The following is a 19,654-nucleotide window of genomic DNA, read 5'->3' on the forward strand; positions in this document are numbered from 1 at the left end:
ACCCGGGAGGCAGAGCGTGCAGTGACCTGAGATCTGGCCACTGCACTCCAGCCTAGTCGACAGAGCGAGACTCCGTCTCAAAAAAAAAAAAAAAAAAGTGAGAGAATCCCAGTGGAGTAATGGATGAAGAGTGTGATAGGAGTAACCATTTAGCAAAAAAGGAACTACACCTAGCTCATTAATGTGTGAAAAAGGTTTATGCCCCCAATTTATTAAAATGTGTATTACCTACATGATTCTGTTGGAATTGAGAGTGAGTGAATGGTACAAACTAAGTCACTCCAATACAGATGGAGTTTAGAGACAGAGTCTCAGGGGAGATTAGTGCGGCCGGTCAGCGACTGCTCTTTCTGGCACAGTGCATATGTCCTTGGTAGGACCTACATTTTAAAACTTTTTTTTCAATTGACTTTTCTTATGGAAAATTTCAAACCTATCCAGAAGTGAAGACAATAGTTTAATGAACCCCCATGTGTCAATCCCAGGCACTCCAAAACAGTATACTTTTATCTATAGCCCACTGTTCTTCATCCCCTTCCAATTCAGTTACATTCTAGGTATTTGAAATTTAACAGTGATTGAGCACAGAAATCTAAAGTAAAATAATAGTCACCTCCTACCCATGTCTCAAAAAAAGTCTCAAAAAAACCTCATGATTGTTAACTAACAAAAAAGTTGGTTTTTATCCTTACATATTTTTATATTTTTATGCAAATAAGCACAAACTAGCATATATACAGCTTCAACATAATTTTATTTGCTTTTACCGCAGTAATTTGTTGGGTTTACTTCTCCTAGACAGCATGTTTACATTGATCTCTTTCTTTCTAAATCTGCACAGTGTTTAATAATAGTCTATAATTTTTTCAACCATTTCTCAATTGATGCTCATGCATGTAGCTTAAATTTTTGCTACAAAAAAACATTGTTGAAATATATACCTCACTGTGTAAAGACTATTAGAAGCAATGATGATACAGTTTTTCAATTAAAGCTGTTTATGTTGCTTCCGATGTCATACAGTATGGGAATTGTTAAACAAGCTGTGGTATGTCCATAAAACAGAATACTAAAGCAATCACTAAGGTGCTAATGCAAATCTCTGTCTGATAGGTGGAAAAGCAAATAGGTGAGGCAGGTCAGGAAGCTGCGTAAAACTTGATGCCAGTTTGCCTTAGATAATAACCTGTTCATGTCTGGGGACAAGGAAGATGACAATGTGTCTTCCTCCAACACCCAGCAAATATCCAGGGAATGAAAGCCATTCAAAACAGATAGAACACAATATTACATGGTTTTATCACTCAAGGGGGATTATGGATGATCTTCAGGGTTTTATTTTTTTCTTTCTGCTTACCTGTCTTTTAAGTTTTTTCTACAATTTAGTGTGCATTACTTGCGTAACATTTTAAAGTAAAAGTTAGCAAAGGTGAACATGAGGTGAAAAGCACCCAGTGGAGTAGACAGCAGCCCATCCTGAGAGCTGAGGCTGAAACGCTTCATCCCTTTGCTCAGTTAAGATGTGTGGACATGGGCAGGTCTGCATCTCTAAGCCGCTGCCTCTCTGTCACAGGGTGCCCGCCCCCAGGTGTATTTGAGACTAAAAATAAACTTGAAGTAGACAGGTTTTAGAGCAGAAAGAATAGTCATGTTCATCTGCTGCCTAATCTGCTTTCTAAATTTGAGTTGCCGATTTGGGCCTGAGATCTGAGTGTCCCTCCTCAAATTCTATGTGGTCTCAGTCTCCTCTTAAATGTGCAGGTGTGTTGCCTGAAATAATGATGATGAAAATAGCAGACTTGGGGCATCTTTGGATCTCCTAATATTCACTCTGAAACAAATAGGTAGCATTTTTTTTTCCCCAACATGAAAATTATATGTAGGTCTAAGTTTAAAATATTCCAGTTTTAGTATCCCCTGTTACCATATTGTTTTTTGTTAAACTTCACTATCCCGGAGGAGTTGAAATAACGTGGGCACTGTGTGCGTTTTCAACCTTGAACTGGTACTGGCGGAGACCCCCGATGGATCACCAGTTCACCGAAGTGCCTGAGTAGGCGGGGAGACCCGTGGAGCAACACACGCCTGTTCTCCAGCCGGGATGCCATCCATACCTCATTAGGAATGTGACAGTGGAGTCACACTTGACCGGCTGTCGATGGAGCTAATGATGCCATCTCAGCAATTGGAACTGTGCCCAGTAACAATTAAGCTTAGCTTTGACTGAGAACCTACTCTTCCTGCCAGCACTACCTCAGGTCTTAAGTGAAGGAACAAGACCACATGGAGGCTTAGACGCATTGTTGGGCACCAGTTTTGTTTTGGTGATGAGTAAATCCACCTGGGCCATGGGAGTGGTCCCACACCTGCCAGCTCCATGGGACACCAGACCGATGTCACGGACTGGTGTGTCAGGAAGTGCCGTGGTCCTGCTGTGGAGGAGTCGGCGCCTGTCACTGCCTCCCATAGCACTTAGTGCAGTTCAGTCAGGACCTTGAGGCTCAAGGAGAGGGACTTCTCGCAGCCCAGCCTCCTTGCCCTGTGACCAGGGTGCCAAAAGGAAAGAGTTCAGTTCAAGCCACAGAGCTAGATTCCTGGCCCCCCAATGCTGCAGCCCTAGCCGTGTGATCTTGACCTCTGGCTTTGTCTCTGTGAAAAGGAGACGATCATAGAAGCCACACCATAAGGTTGAGATGATGCACAGGAAGACGTTAGTGTAGTGTCTGGCACACAAAAGCCTCTCAGGAATGTTATTAATACTGAATTCTACTGTATCTAGTTTTCTTAAACAGTGAAGCTTTACTTTTTGCTCTTTTAAAAGTAATTTATGCGTGCTGTAAGTAAATTGGAAAATACAGAAAAGTGGGAAAACTAGTTGCAAATCAGGTAACTACTCAAAGCGAATCCCTAGGAGAATTTTGGATCATGTCCTTCTTACCTGTTTGTGTGTACATGCAGTAGTTTCTTGGTTTGCTTTGTAGTTAATTCGTAGTTAGAATCTTACAGTTTATGTTGTATCTGGCATCCTTTCCCCTTACATAGTGTAAGCTTTTCCCATCAATGTGTACATTCTTTGAGTTCTCTTATTCTAGTTAGGAAAAGCTGTCCTAAGGCATTTTACCTCAGAATTTCATTTCAGTATCAAGAAATGCTAGGCAAGTTAGTTGTAACAGCTTCCCCCAAAGTAGTGTTTCAAAAAGATGTACATCCCAATAGATGTACTGTTTCTCAAATAGTAGTTCAGAGGACTAGCAGCTTTCTAGGTAAATGAATTGAACACTATGTCAATTTTGCCATAGAAGCTTCGAGTGTTATTTTGCAACAGAGACATAACAGCCTTTGACCTAGTTTGTTTTCTTTCTCTCCTCAGGACAATATTCCTAGTATTACTCTTTTCTCAATATGCCAGAAATGTTAAATTTCCTCTCCCGATTTATAAATCCAAGAAAGGATGGACTGCGTACAAGTTACAGCTGTTCAAAATGTTCCCCGTGAGTAGCTGCCTTCTTCCCCCGCTGATATTTTTGCCTTTGGATAATACGTAAGATGATTAAGGGAAGGGAGGGTTTTAAGTGGGCCCCCCTTGGGGGATCATGTCTGTGCAGTGATATCAGGGTACTAATGACCACTCAAATCATCCTAGACTTAAAGGTTCTGATTGTGAAATGGGAGCACATCCTTTTAGCAGTGCCAAAGGACAGGGACACTGTCCTTCGGACTGAGTGAGATTTGACTCCACGTGGCCTCTGCAGGCACGATGTCCATTCTTGTTTGACTAGCCAGACTTTGGAAGGGGTAAGATAAATTCACCTGAATGAAACTGCTCTCTCAATGAGATTCCATTCAAGGAAGAATACATCTGCCAAGTGCTGACTGTGGTGGGCTCTGGGGTGTGCTGTTCAGACCGTGGGAAGGGGTGTTTTTTGCCAGCACCTGTGAGCCTTGCTGGCCTGACGGAGCTCCCCTGACCACTCCAGATCATCCTGGCCATCCTGGTGTCCTGGCTGCTCTGCTTCATCTTCACGGTGACAGACGTCTTCCCTCCCGACAGCACAAAGTATGGCTTCTACGCTCGCACGGATGCCAGGCAGGGCGTGCTTCTGGTAGCCCCGTGGTTTAAGGTTCCATATCCATGTAAGTATTCTGATGGCCAGAGGGATCAGGAGCCCAGGAGGGCCCAAACAAGAGGGGTTGGAAGTTGGCAGAACAGCCTTCTTTGTCCCAGAATGTCTCCTGAGGGTCTTGCCATTCTGGTCAGGAGAGGATTAGACAGCAAGTAAGGGAGGCCCTGTCCCCAGAGAGCAGAAGCCAACACACAGAGACTGACTGGCTCCCTTCTCAGATTAGCTAGCTGTCTCTTTTGGATCTGCTGGGATGAAATCCGGGACAAGGTGTCTCTTGCCAGGTTGAGGCTCTGGTGGCCAGGATTTGGGGGCAGCTGTTTAGATAGGCAAGTGTAGAGCTGCTTGGTCCCAGAGCTGCCAAAGTGGAAAGACGTGAGTGGGAACAACCTGGGGATTAGCAAGCAACCTGCTCAAGCATGATGGAATTTATATAATCTCTTAATGGGCAGCCATAATCTTTTAAATTTGGCCACAGCTGTAGAGGTAAGTTGATAGTCACTAGTGGCCAAAAACTGCATCTTAATTTGAGTGTTGTGTAACTCTTGGGGGTGTGAATGCATTCCCTAGCTGGGGTGTCACCTGGACTGGTGGCTAGCCCCGTCTAGGTGATCCCAGTGGTTGTTACCCACTTGGTTCCATTGTGAAGACTCTAGTCCCAGCGTTTGGGTTTTTATTAGAATTGGGGCCTGAGCTTAGTCAGGTTCAGCTCACTTCTTTCCCTGTTTAACCATCTTACTTTCGTTTTCTATAATGGCAAGGAGAAAAAGAGAGAAGCCAAGAATTTTAAGGTTGGGTTAAAGATGACTGCTCTGAGCATGTTGAATGATGAGTGTTGGCTATTCTTTTTGTTCTTAATACAATTAGGAAAGCTTTAAAAAGTTTCGTATTTCAGGCGGGGCACGGTGGCTCATGCCTGTAACACCAGCACTTTGGGAGGCCGAGGCAGGAGGATCACCTGAGGTCAGGAGTTCAAGACCAGCCTGGCCAACATGGTGAAATCCCGCTGAGGCGGGAGAATTGCTTGAATCTGGGAGGTGGAGGTTGTAGTGAGTCGAGATCGCACCACTGCACTTCATTCAGCCTGGGAGACAGAGCAAGACTGTCTCAAAAACAAAAACAAAAGTTTTATCTTTCTAAAATAACTTTCTCATCAGATTGTATGGTCTAAGTATGCACTTATACAGACCTGTTCTTTCTCCAAGAAAGAATGTGCAGGGTTCATAAACATACCTATAGTCTGAGATAAAATGAAATTACAATTAGTTGATGAGGCAGTCAGGGCAAGGAATGGGGGGAGGCGGGGGTGGTGGGTAGGTAGAACCACCCACAGCACATACACAGTGGTCTTCTGCTTGTGTGGGCAACTCCCAAGGTGGGTGCCAGTGGGAGCACAAGCTGGGCTGTCCAGAAAAGGCAGCTGTACAGGTGCTGGGGCCAGAGGGAGTTCGCTAGGACCCATGGGGCCCTGCATGGGAAGGTGAAACTTAGTAGACAGAGCATCTGAGGTTGTGCTGGCCATGAGCAAGCACGTAGAGCTCCTGGCCTGCCGAGGGCTGGTGCGGTACCAGAGCTCCACTAGCTAGAAAGCCCCCAGGGATATAGTCGTACTACTGTGTACATATGTAGTGCTCTCCAGTGCTTTGTCTCAATCTGGAGAGAGGCTTTCGAATACCTGAGCCGTACTTTTCAGTGTTTAGTACACTAGGCATAATCTGGACTTATTGTTAATGTAATACAGATACCTGGAGCAAAATGTCAACAGTGCTGAGGTTGAGAAGCCATGCTGTCAAGTAACAAACTAAAGGGAAGTTTCTTGGTAAAAGGAGATATGAAATAACAGATTCAAGATAGAAGGCTGGAAGTCAACAGGGTCTTTAAGAAAAAAAAATATATATAGATATAGATCCAAGGGAAAAAGGATCAAAATAAGAATCCCCCCTCAAAATCAAGACACTAAACTGAAACCAGAATGCTACAACAATAACATGATAACAGTATAAAAGATAATTTAGAAAAAGCAAAATGTTGCTTGGTGACGAAGGAAAATCCATTCCAAATTAACCTGGAGCTGATATGTTGAGCAGGCCTCTTGCTGGTGGCATAGGATGTGTTGAGCCTCATCCATCAACCTGTGTACTTTGTACCCCTGACCAAGGGCCACCTCTGCATCCCCTGGCTGCTGCCACAGAGTGAACCAGCTCGAGGCAGGAGCAGTTCTGCCCTTAACTGCACTCCAGGCTTATTCTGCACGTCTGAGTTTGTATCCTTTCTCTTCCCAATCCAGTGGTTGCTCTAGGCTACCTACAACACAGGCCAAACCCCTGAGGTGGCTTAGATGGCTTTTGGAACCCTTCCCGAACTTGCCTCCTGTCCCATGCTCTGCATGAGAGCTTTGCGTCCACCAGAACACCTTCTTTCAAACCCCACCCCCCAGACCCTCCCTATCCCTGGAGGGGCACCTCCATTCCCACCTCCTCCTCAGATCCTTCCCTGGCCAGGGCCTCACTTTGCCTTTTCCTGACCTCCTCACTGGTGCTCCTTGTGACCCAGCTCGGCTTGCATCCACTTTGAAGTTGAGCCATGGCCCTCTCCCCGGATCTTTTGGAGTGTCCTGTGCCCCCAGCTACATTGTTGGCTCCTGCGTGAGAGACCATGTTTTAGCCATCATTCTTTTTCCACTGTGCTTTCTCCTCAGTGGGTGTATTTTAACTAATGCTTCAAGTAAAGAAGGGCTACTCCTTTATCAAAGGAATCTATTCATTCTCACACTGAAAGAGACCCATGCTATTTTTATTAAATAAGATCTATGGCTTTCAAGTCCAAATAAATATACTTGTAAAGAAAAACGTATCTAATGAGGGATTAAGTAAATACCTCACTTTGCTTTCTGAAATGAAACTATTTAATTTCCCATAACATGGTTTATCATTTAAAAATAAGGTTCTGGTATTATAGTATAGAAGCACTATCCATACGTTATGGATGTTTTACTGTTGGGATTTAAATTTAGCTGGTGATTTCTCACTGCTTTTTCACTTGATGCCCTCCCCTGGGGAAGGCCACTGCTGCTTTGTACCCTGCTCTGTACAGCAGGGTTATAAATCCCTCATGCAAATTTCCCAGCACGGCAGGCCACTTTCAGTTGTTATTTAGTAGATGCCGAGTGTGTCTTGGAAGCAGGAAAGAGAAGTTACAGCCTCTTCCAGCCCAGCGTTCTTCTTCCTGGTTTTTTGTTTGTTTGTTTGTTTTTTGAGATGGAGTCTTGCTCTATCACCCAGGCTGGAGTGCGCTGGCGCAATGTGGGCTCACTGCAACCTCCGCTTCCTGGGTTCAAGTGATTCTCCACCTCAGCTTCCCGAATAGTTGGGATTACAGGCATGTGCCACCTCACCTGGCTAATTTTTGTATTTTTAGTAGAGATGGGGTTTCACCATGTCGGCCAGGCTGGTCTCGAACTCCTGACCTCGTGATCTACCTGCCTTGGCCTCCCAAAGTGCTGGGATTACAGGCATGAGCCACCGCGCCCGGTCACGATGTCTTCTTTTAATTAAAGACACAGTGTGGATCAGTCTTCGTTATGGCCACCTTCATCTGACTTAGCAACTGTCCCAGGCCTCTGGTGCTTAAGATTTTAAAATGAACCGTTTCCATGAGCTCCAGAATCCGAGTGGATCTTGCAGAGTCTTGCAGCGTTCAGAATGACTTTGGTTAACTGGTCCTGGTCACTTTGGCCTGCTTCTCTAGGAGCATTCATGGTTGTTTTCCTCCCACAGTTCAGTGGGGACTGCCCACCGTGTCTGCGGCTGGTGTCATCGGCATGCTCAGCGCGGTGGTCGCCAGCATCATCGAGTCTATTGGTGACTACTACGCCTGTGCACGGCTGTCCTGTGCCCCACCACCCCCCATCCACGCAATAAACAGGTATGTTCCTGAGAAGACGAGTTCCTGATTGGTCCCAGCACCTTGTTTCTTTGTTGTTAGGTTCAGATTACCTTGAAGACAAAACCGAGAGTTTCAGCACAGCCCAGCCAAGCAGCAGGACTCTCATGACTGTTTGACACATCATTGCCCTTGTTCACTTTCATCTTCCTCGTCCATGACGTGGAACAGAATTCCTACCCTTCCTTAATTGCAGTGACATCAAATAACACACTGTCTGCGAAACCACTGTAAGCCTTAAATTCAAAAACCACACGCCAAGCACCATACTTGTTCTTTGCTTTGTGTGTGTGTGTGACATTTGGAGAGACAGATAGGTAAAATCAATGTAGCTCTATGTATATATATATGTGTGTGTATATATATATCTATATATAGATACACAGAGAGAGAGAGAGAGCAAGTGCTACTTTGATTTTCTGTTATCTTGCTTTTCCAACTGTTCTTTTTTTTTTTTTTTTCTACACAAACTGAAATTTTTCTTCCGAGCAAAACAAGCTCTTCACTGTTTACAGGTTTTAAAAAATTTTTTTGTTTCTTTTTGTTTTTAATTTAAAAAGACCCAGGGTCTCACTGTGTTGCCCAGGCTGCAGTGCAGTGGCTATTCACAGGCTCAGTCCTAATGCACCACATGCTCGAACTCCTGGGCTCAAGCAATCCTCCCCGCTCAGCACCCTGAGTAGCTGAGACTGCAGGTGTGCACCCCCATACTTGGCTATACAGCGCTGTTTCTACGTTGCAAAAATGACCTGTTTTTTTCCCTGTGTTTCCCCACCCCATCTTGGCTGCCACAATCAGACAGACAGAAAGCAAAAGGATATCATTTTCTCTCCCGTGTAGTGGAAACCTTAGCAGCAGGCAGTAGTAACTGCTCCAGGTCTGTCAGTTAGCTACAGTCCAACTGTCCCCAGGGGTTAGCACTGTGTAATCTCTGCTTGGTTACAGTTTATATAAATAGGGACAGGGATAGCAGAAATGAATTAAATCTGTGGGATCTAGGGTTTATGAACTGTGAGGTTTATGATCTCAAAACATTTGGTCTTTAGCTTTTGGAAGTTGTTAGATAATTGCCCCTGAGGAGTCTGCAGAGAAAAGAAAACTGCCCAAATCCCCTTCTGTTCTCCAGCCAGCTCTGCCACCCCAGAAGGGACTGTGTGTGATGAGATCAATGGACTGGGCCTTGGCTCTGTTAGAGGGTTTTCAGTCCTGATGTCCACATCTTTCTCTAGTGGAGCTGCTGCATATGATTAAATACCTGTATATCATTATGTTTAAAAGACTCAGTACTTGTGAAATTATGAAACATTTACTTCCTGATGAGACTGGATTTTAACCGTAAAGGATCACATCAATGTTTTATTTCCATAGACGGCCCATGTTTGTCTTAATGGCTATATTTTCTGGCTAAAATCCTTTGCTTTCATTTGCAGTGATTTTAAAAACACTCGAATCTAACATGTGATTTAGAGGGATACTTCTCAAAATGGAATGAGCTTTGGGGGTTCTGTCAAAATGCAGATTCTGGCCGGGCGCGGTGGCTCACGCCTGTAATCCCACCACTTTGGGAGGCTGAGGCAGGCAGATCACCCTGAGGTCAGGAATTCCAGACCAGCCTGGCCAACATGGTGAAACGCCGTCTCTACTAAAAATACAAAAATTAGCCAGGCGTGGCGGTGCAAACCTGTAATCCCAGCTACTTGGGAGGCAGGAGAATCTCTTGAACCCAGAGGGTGGAGGTTGTAGTGAGCCAAGGTTGCGTCACTGCATTCCAGCCTAGGTGACAGAGATACTCTTAAAAAAAAAAAAAAAAAAAGAGATTCTTTTCTGCTTCAGCAGGTCTGGGGTGGGGTTTGAGATTGTATTTTTAATCCCCCTCCCAGGAGATGTGGAAGCTGCAGGCTCTGGACCATATTTTTGGATTGCAGATGTGTAGAGGCTCTTTCAGAATGAATGCATTATCCCATTGAATGAATGTTTTTCTTTCCTCCATTTCTTTACATTTTAGGGGAATTTTCGTGGAGGGCCTCTCCTGTGTTCTTGATGGCATATTTGGTACTGGGAATGGCTCTACTTCATCCAGTCCCAACATTGGAGTTTTGGGAATTACAAAGGTACACAGATTTTTCTAATTAAATGATTGGGCTTCTAAACATTCATCCATTTCATTGATTGGTCTGGCCACTGCAAGTTCCAAATGAGTGGGCCTCTGATTCTAAAAAATTATTTCTCTCCATCTCCTTTTTTTTTTTTAAGTGTTTATAATGCCTGTTTGGAAGTCTCTGTTCTCTTGCTGGTCCAGGTAGGGAGGCACTCCGTGCTGTCACTCCATCATGCAATGTAGATATTTATAAAGCACCGACTCTGCCAGGCCACTGTTCCAGGCACTTGGGATACATCAGTGAATTAAAAAGTGGAGTTTACATCCTAGCAAGGGAAGATAGACAACCAATAGTCAGCATACTAAGTCCATAAATGATGCAGTATGTCAGCCAGTGACAAGCACTGGGGGAAACATGGGACAGGAAGCTTGGGGAGAGAGGGATTAGGTGTTAAATAGGGTGATCAGGTGACCTGAACACAGACCTGAAGGGTGGAGGGAGGGAGCCTGCAGATAACCTGGGGAAGAGCCTTCCAGACCGGGGTATGGCCGGGGCAGAGCCCTATCCTGGGAGTAGAAGGTCAGCAAGGAGGCCAGTGCGGGTCAGGGAGTCAGAGCAGGTGGGGTCTGCCAGGTAATTGAGGACCAGGTTATACAGGCAGGCAGGTAGGTAGGCAGTCACAGACTGCCTGAGTGGAAGGGGGTGCTGCAGGGAGCAGCTTGGTCTGATTTTTTTTTTTTAATTTTTTTTTTTTAAGGACGGCTTTGACTGCAGTGATGAGAATAGACCATGGGGGGCTGGGCAAAAGGAAAAACGGGATCCCAACTGGAAGGTGTCACTAGTTTTAAATTAACAGATGACCCACCATTGGCCATTGTATGTTGTGAAACTAAGACCATGAAAATTGGTTCACTGTCCTCGATGGCCTCCGTCTCACAGGTCTCCTTCACCGAGGACTTGGGGTGAACCCAGAAACCTTCTAGAACTGGTTGACCTCTGTCAAACTGGGAGGAGGGAGTGGATTTCGAAAGAACTCTCCCTTGCCATGTAAGATTCTATAATCAGATAAAGAGAATCAGATACTAAGTTTGATTAATCTTGATTGCAAATCCAGGTGACAGGGAGCCGCCAGGCATGCACGCACATGCCCGGTTTGTTTGTTGGTTTCCCCAAGTTGGCAGGACCCTGCCAGAGCTCAGCCTCAGGTGTGCCAATGGCCCCATCTGCCTGTTGCTCCTGGTATGGGGGATGCGAGGAAAGGCTGTCTGAGAGGCACTTCCTCCAGCGTCATCCTGGGAGTCCTGTTGCTGCCCATGATGAGAAGCCAGTGCTGAGCACAGGGAGATGAGGGAATGATCTCACGGGCACAGAATGGGGCCTAAGCCATGCCACTCTTTAGCCAGTTTGCTGCCATGAGCTTGCAGGCATATAACTAATCCCAAGTAAGATAGCCAACCCTCTGTATCTGTGGTTCTACCAACTTCAATTCAAAAATATTGTTTCTGAACTAATATTGTTTGTTTCTGTACTGTTCTGCGTGAGCATGTACAGACTCTTTTTTGTCATTATTCTCTGAACAATGCAGTCTGACAACGATTTACAGAACAATTACATTGTATTAAGGATTGTAAGTAATGTCAAGATGATTTAAAGTATATGGGAGGATGTTGGCTGGGTATGGTGGCTCACACCTGTAATCCCAGCACTTTGGGAGACCAAGGTGGGCAGATCACCTGAGGTCAGGAGTTCGAGACCAGCCTGGCCAACATATTGAACCCCTGTCTCCACTAAAAACACAAAAATTAGCCAGGCATGGCGCCTGGTGCCTGTTATCCCAGCCACTTGGGAAGCTGAGGCAGGAGAATCACTTGAACCCAGGAGGCAGAAGTTGCAGTAAGTCAAGATTGTGCCATTGCACTCCACCCTGGGTGACAGAGTGAAACTCTGACTCAAAAAATAAAAAATGAAAAAATAAAGTATATGGGAGGATGTATGTAGGCTACATGCAAATACTACACCATTTTATGTCAGGGAGTTGAGCATCTGTGGTTGTTGGTATCTGAGGCGGGGAGAGTGGCGGTCCTGGAACTAATTCAAGGATCCCTAGGGACAACTGTGGGGGTAAAATTGTTGTAGATGAAGACACTCTTAGGGGAAGACGGTTTAACAAGCCTCCTCTTTCTGCATCCCTTTAAAACACATCATCATATAATGTGACCACCAAGGTAGTTTGGGAAATCATTCTTTTTATTAAAATTTGAAGGGTGCTAGCTTACTCTGACAAGTTACCTTGCCAACACTTGTTAATGAGCTGATGTATCCCAAGTGCCTAGAACAGTAGCCTGGCAGAGTGGGTGCTTCATAAATATCTATATTGCGTGAAGGAATGGTGGTACCTGAGGGCCTCCCTACCTGGACAAGCAAAGTCCATCATTATCATTAATTTTCATTATCGCTATTTAGCCCTTAGTTTATTTCTAGGAACAGAGCAAGTAGTATCTCGCTGACTCTCATCTCTTTGGTGGTGTCCAGAGGAAGGTCATTTCTCCTTGTTGCATTTTGCACCACCGTTGAAGACCAGAAACCCAGGATCTATTTTTCCAAGGTCCTAGAGGCAGAGCCACAGTTCAGGAGGGAGGTGCCAAGGAGATTCCAGGGAATGGACCCTGTGAGAGGGGACACAAAGGTCCTGGGGAAGCACCGGGAGGGCTGGGATTTTAGGGCTCTGTCTCTGGTAGTTAGAATAAAACATAATAGGTACTTGGTCAATATTCACTAAACAGAAGAATGGCTTAGTTGCTGCATATATTTTTGACAGCATCAAAGGCAGATCAGTCTTCCAGGTGTCACTTTCGTGTCAGATTTAGTTTCAGGTATCCCTGGGGCCAGTTTGGCCCCTCATACCTAACAGGCCTGCCTGGCCCTGCTGGGAGTCTTTGCATAGGCTGTTTCCTCTGCCTGGATGGTCTTCCACTAGCAAACTCTTAGTCACTCCTCAGGACCATCTCCAACAACCCTCCCCTACTCTTCAGATGTTCTCTTCCCTGCTGCTGGGCTCCCCCAACAGCAGGAACAGCACAGCAGTGAGATTATTTGATCAAGCTTGTGACTTACTCATCTTTGCATTCACCTGCCCCAGTCTAATAAGTCACAAGCTTGATCAAATAATTACATAGTTCCTCAAAAATGTTTGCTGAAGATGGGGCCGTTAGTAAATGAAAGCCTTCCTTATTACGTAGTAACAGGCAAGCACGAGTCACTTTTGCTTGATTTGTCAGTTTGAGTGATCTTTTCCATTGCTTCCCTGCCTTCCGTGGTGTGGGGAGTCCAGCTGGGCGGCTGTCTCTCATGTGCCCAGCCTCAGATCAGGCTCTGATCGGCTTAACCGGCTGACCCTGGTCCTTTGAGAGTTCTGCGCAGTGGTCACCATGTCACACACAGCTGCACCAGCCACATGTACCTGGTGGGCACTTTAGATGTGGCCAGTGTGCGTGAGGAATTGCATTTAAAATTTCGTCTTATTTTATTTAATTAAAATGTAAGCAACCCCCTTCTCCTCACTGGGGTCATACATAAATCCTTGTGGACACTCCCCCAAACACTCTAGAATCTCCTTTACCCAGTTTTACATCCTCAAGGTGTTTTCCTGGAAGAGGCAGCACAGAGTAGGGGCCCACAGTGCAGGATTCTTGAGCCCGATGCCAGCGCCACCTCCCACTGTCCGAGTGACAGCAGGCTAGACAGAAGCTGCTGGGAGGCAGAGAGCAGGAGTAGCAGATACACCCTACGTGGTGCTGTGGGAGCCTGTAATGGGAGAACAGTCCTGGAGTCAGGATGCTTTTCAGAGGAGCATTTGGGTGATGTTTAAAAGGATGCCTCTGGGATCTGGCTAGGAGGGGGCCACAGGGAAGGGTGTCCAGGTAGACAGGCCAAGGCCTGCCTGGCTTGCTTGGAAAGAGCCTCAGAAGTGGGCTTTAGTTCGTGAGTACCAGAGGATGCAAGCAGGGGACCAACCTCCCCAATTCCATGTGTTAAAAAGGTCACCCTGTGGCAGCATGGAGTGGGTGCAGGAAAGGCCAGAGGCAGCAGGCCCATGTGGGCGGCTCTCAGGTGGCTCATTGCGTGCCACCTACCATTCAGGCAGTTTTATGCAGGTCCTGTTTAATCCTCAAAACAAAACCACGAGGCTTGTGCATGACTGAGACGAAGATCCTGAGACTCTAGAGGATATGGGTCTGCCCGACCATACAGTTAAACGCGGGCTGGGAGAAGAGCCCGCAGTCAGGCTCCAGATGTCTTCACCTGTAGCCCCTTCTCTTTTCCACGTCTCACAGGAAGGGCGCCATGAGGAGAGGAGGTTCCAGACATGTCTGGGGGTTTGGTCTGATTTCCGGTGTGGGGAAGTTGGCATTGAGGCTGAAGCAGGGAAAGTCGCCTTGGTGACGTGTGGTGCCGGGAACCCAGGGGATAGGCAGGGAAAACTGTAGCCTTTGCCTTTGAGACACAGAGGGCCATCCCAACCCATGACTGTGCCAGGGCACTAGAGCCTTGGGGCTTGAGTGCAGGGAGTGTCACCAAGGCGTGGAGATGCAGAGGGCGACCCTCAGGGTCCCCATAGTGGAGGTGAGAAGAGTGGGCTGAGGAGGAGGGGAAGGTAGCAAGCCAGGCCATGGGTATCTCTGGTCTGTGTTCTTTAGTAACTCATGGTGATTTTGCATGAAGATCAGTCCCTGTTTCCCGGTCTCCCATGTGTCCTGCAGGTCGGCAGCCGCCGTGTGATACAGTGTGGAGCAGCCCTCATGCTTGCCCTGGGCATGATTGGGAAGTTCAGTGCCCTCTTTGCGTCCCTTCCAGATCCTGTGCTGGGAGCCCTGTTCTGCACGCTCTTTGGTAAGACTCCCCTCTCTGGCTTTTTCCTTTACTTTCCCAAATTTTTAATAGGGATCATGGTGTTTTTGCTGACTCCCTTCAGTAAGAAGGTAATGATAAATTTCTGTTTTAAAATACAAAGGATATGCCTTCAAAAAATGAAAAATTTTATCACTCTCTGAGTTAAATTTATATTAAAGATGGAACCAACAATAAGATGTAATTGTGCTACGAACATTTAGATTAAATTTAATCTCTGTAGTATTATTTCTGGCCAGTTTAACTCAAATACCATCCCTCTGAATGGGCCACTTAAAACTGACCATTTTTAGGCCGGGCGCGGTGGCTCAAGCCTGTAATCCCAGCACTTTGGGAGGCCGAGACGGGCGGATCACAAGGTCAGGAGATCGAGACCACCCTGGCTAATACAGTGAAACCCCGTCTCTACTAAAGAATACAAAAAACTAGCCAGGCGACGAGGCGGGCGCCTGTAGTCCCAGCCACTTGGGAGGCGGAGGCAGGAGAATGGTGTAAACCCGGGAGGCAGAGCTTGCAGTGAGCTGAGATCCGGCCACCGCACTCCAGCCTGGGTGACAGAGCCAGACTCCGTCTCAAAAAAAAAAAAAAAAAAAAAAACTGACCATTTTTACAGTGGGACTCTGGATTTGATCTCTGCGCCATTTCGCTGTAATAACCAGAGACATGCACCAGATATTTGGGTAGGTCTCCTTGTTTAATCATAATATGTGTGTAGAGAGGGAACCAATGTCCTTAGTTTTCTATTTGACAAACAAAATGCCATGTGGTGTTTATGCTCCTATATAAGCCTAAATAGTGCTTAGGCTAAGGGTCATTTTGCTCAGAGCCTGGGGTGGCCACAGTCTGACCCCACACATCCCCCTTCCTGTCCCTGCACTGGTCTCATTGGTTTTTGCTGGACAGAGAAGGGGCCCCAGGGAACCTGCCCTCACCTGCCCTGAGCAGTGAGCTATCCGTGCTGCAGTGGTGCTAGAGCTTGTGGTCTGGTTTGTTTTTCTCCAGGAATGATCACAGCTGTTGGCCTCTCTAACCTGCAGTTCATTGATTTAAATTCTTCCCGGAACCTCTTTGTGCTTGGATTTTCGATCTTCTTTGGGCTCGTCCTTCCAAGTTACCTAAGACAGAACCCGCTGGTCACAGGTAAGGAAATGGGCTTTACATCTTGGAGTGGGAGCTGGAACCACAGCCACCAGTCCACACGCGGCTCTTTGCCCGTTGGAGAGGACTTTGGGCCTCCAGGAACTGTGGTGCAGATGCGTCTGTGGATCTCTCTTGAATCTCACTTTTCAGCAGTTATCTGGAAGCCCTGTGGGCTTCCCACTGGCGTGTACACGTGACAGTCATGGATTCTGATGTCTCTTTTTCAATGGGACCCTCTCCATTGAGAGAACGCCTCTCTCTAAATCCTTTTGATTTCATTAGTCTATCTTAATAGACTAATGCTCCATTAAGATTTTTTTTTGAAACTCAACTTCATAGACTTTGAACACATTATTCTACAATTTTATATCCATCCTATTAAATCCTCAGAGCAAAATCACGTGGCTTGTGCATTCAAGATTAACCTTTTTAACTCCTCCTTTTGTTTTAATACTGCAATGTCATGAAGAATGTAGAAAGGAGGAACCATCTCAAGACACAGCCATTGCTACTGGTAATATCTTAGCCAGTGCAGAATTGAGGAGCGTTTGTTTATACAGATATTTTTTGTGGGTGAAATTCACATAACAAAATTAACCACTTTAAGCAATTCAGTGGCATCTAGTAAGTGTTGTGCAGCCATCATCTCTGTCCCGTTTCCAAAACATTTCATCACCCCAAAATAAAACCTCGAATTCATTAAGCAGTAAATCCCCATAACCCCCTGCTCCCATCCCCTGGCAGCCACCAGTATGCATTCTGTTTCTATGGATTCACAGTCTGTTCTAGGTATAGTCATAATATGTGGCTTTTTGTGTCTGGCTTCCTTCACTTAGCATGTTTTCAAGATTCATCCATGTAGCATGTAGCAGTACTTCATTCCTTTTTTTGAGATGGAGTCTCACTTTGTTGCTCAGGCTGGAGTGCAGGCCTGGGCGTGATCTCAGCTCACTGCAACCTCCACCTCCTGGGTTCGAGCGATTCTCATGCCTCAGCCTCCCAAGTAGCTGGGATAGTAGGCACCCACCACCACACCCAGCCAATTTTTGTATTTTTAGTGGAGACGGGATTTCACCATGTTGGCCAGGCTAGTCTCGAGCTCCTGACCTCAAGTGATCCACCTGCCTCGACCTCCCAAAGTGTTGGGATTACAGGCGTGAGCCGCTGTGCCTGGCCTCGTTCCTTTTTTATGACTAGATAATATTCTACCGTGTGTATGTACCATAGTTTGTTTATCCATTCACCCACTGATGGACATTTGGGTTGTTTCTGGCCTTTGGCTATTGTGAATATTGATATGCAAGTACAGTCAGTTCTCATTATTCATGAAGTTATGTTCCATAGAGTTGCCACAGGCAGTATTAGCAAATATTGAACCATTGCTGGGGAAACACAGCCAGCAATGCCACAGCTCCTGTCTGGATGGATCTTCTCTAACATACACCACAGCCACCTAATGTGTAGGAACATCAGGGAGCACTTCACACCACTTGGTGGACATTTTAAACAGTGAGATCACCAACGGAAAGCACACAGTATGACAGACATGGCACTACATAGTCCGCAAAAAGGACTCTTGTTTACAGGATGATGCCAGAACAAGGCAGAGCATCACCTTGTTTGTCATCAGCCAGGAATGTGTGTGGCGTGGCTCAGATTTTTCACGGCTCTGTATACCCATGAAGGCACCAAGGGTATTCATTTTGGGTTTACAAATAAATTTTAGTGTATAGGCAATTTTACAAACACGTAATTCACAAATAATCAATGTGGGCCATATTTGAGTATTTGTTTTCATTTCTCCTGGGTATATACCTAAGAGTGGAATAATTGTTGGGTTATGTAGTAATTCTATTTTTAACCTTTTGAGGAACCGCCAAACGTTTTCATGGCGGCCACACCATTTTACTCTCCCATTAGTCATGTACGAGGGTTCCTGTTTCTCCACATCCTCACCAGTGCCTATGATTTTCTGCTGAGGATCATTCTGTCTTCAGTATGGAAACTGTGTAGATAAACGAGATTCTTGCTGCTTTTTACATTTAATATGTCATACTTGGGGCCAGGCACGGTGGCTCATGCCTATAATCCCAGCACTTTGGGAGGCCAAGGCGGGCAGATCATTCCTGGCTAACATGGTGAAACCCCATCTCTACTAAAAATACAAAAAAAATTAGCCGGGCACGGTGGCGGGCACCTGTAATCCCAGCTACTTGGGAGGCTGAGGCAGGAGAATGGCATGAACCCGGGAGGTGGAGCTTGCAGTGAGCCGAGACTGCGCCACTGCACTCCAGCCTGGGCAACAGAGCGAGACTCCATCTCAAAAAAAAAAAAAAAAAAAGAAAGAAAAAAGAAAATCATGTTCATGGGAGGACATCTTTATAAATCCAGCTGCTCCTGATTAAAAGCAGCTAAGCACTAATTGGTAACCCAGGATACTGAAAAGTCTTGTATGATTCTACGTACCAGAAATATTTTTGTCGTCTTATTATTCACTTTGTAATTTTTTTCTCAGCCTTATGACTACCATTTTCTTTTTATTTTGAATTTTTTTAATCCACCGACTACACCCCTGTGGCTTCACAGTTCGTTGTAGGGTAAACGCCACTCTTAGATTCACCTTCTATGCACCACTGTTGGGAATTCTTCTTATGGAGATACCTTTGGATTATTGTTGAAAGTGTTCATCGTAGTTTAAAACATTACCAGCAAAAATTCATCTACACGTGCACAACTAAGAAATTTACACTTTCCTTTACTGCTTTGATTGGCGGAGTTCTTCCCACACCATTGCCCCTTCCCAAGTCAAGGGCAGGCTCACCACTGCCATGGCACTGACCTCTATGGCTGTGTTCTCTTTCTAGGGATAACAGGAATCGATCAAGTCTTGAACGTCCTTCTCACAACTGCTATGTTTGTAGGGGGCTGTGTGGCTTTTATCCTGGATAACACCATCCCAGGTATGTGGTATATATCAAACACACTTTTTTTTTTTAAAAAAACATATATGTTACTTTTTTGCCAAATAGAAATGGAAAACGGGAAGAGTCAATGAGTTCAAAGCCATCACTAATTATAACTGTTTTCTAAAACAGTTGCAATGGCACTCCCAGCCTCCGTGTATAGATCAGTTTTTTGCTAACTAAACTGATTTTGTTTCTCCTGAAGGACTTTTGCGAGACAGCAGGTGAGTTTGCTGCGTGTGGTGAGATGGCAGTGGGATGGGCACAGGCCAGGTTCCTGCCCCCCTGCACAGCCTGTGCCAGAGGCCCTGCAGTGTGGCTTTCATCTGATCTGAGAGAGGTGGGCACAGCCTGCAGCACTTCTACCTGGGGAGACTGTCCTTTAAATGAGTTGTTACTAAGGTGGGCTTCCAACCAACTAAAACCAAAAGGCAGTAGAAGACCATGGGCAAAGGCTGAGATCAGGGTCTAAGATCATTGA

General features: G+C 45.7%; 1 protein-coding gene across 12 annotated transcripts in view; it reads left to right on the top strand.

The window, feature by feature from the left end:
• Positions 1–19,654, top strand: part of SLC23A2 (solute carrier family 23 member 2) — a 150,114-nt gene that overhangs the window by 124,093 nt on the left and 6,367 nt on the right. For 11 of the 12 annotated variants that reach the window (XM_033185712.1, XM_033185711.1, XM_033185713.1 and 8 more), the window contains 7 exons: positions 3,371–3,491; positions 3,978–4,134; positions 7,898–8,045; positions 10,069–10,174; positions 14,923–15,052; positions 16,073–16,210; positions 19,075–19,170. In XM_033185712.1, the coding sequence (XP_033041603.1) occupies positions 3,371–3,491; positions 3,978–4,134; positions 7,898–8,045; positions 10,069–10,174; positions 14,923–15,052; positions 16,073–16,210; positions 19,075–19,170 (896 nt within the window). Of the gene's footprint in view, positions 1–3,370; positions 3,492–3,977; positions 4,135–7,897; positions 8,046–10,068; positions 10,175–14,922; positions 15,053–16,072; positions 16,211–19,074; positions 19,171–19,305; positions 19,398–19,654 lie in introns of all 12 variants that reach the window. The other variant, XM_033185722.1, reaches the window with a different exon arrangement.

Source organism: Trachypithecus francoisi, unplaced genomic scaffold (genome assembly GCF_009764315.1).
Source record: "Trachypithecus francoisi isolate TF-2019V2 unplaced genomic scaffold, Tfra_2.0 Lachesis_group21, whole genome shotgun sequence".
Taxonomy (NCBI): Eukaryota; Metazoa; Chordata; class Mammalia; order Primates; family Cercopithecidae; genus Trachypithecus; species Trachypithecus francoisi.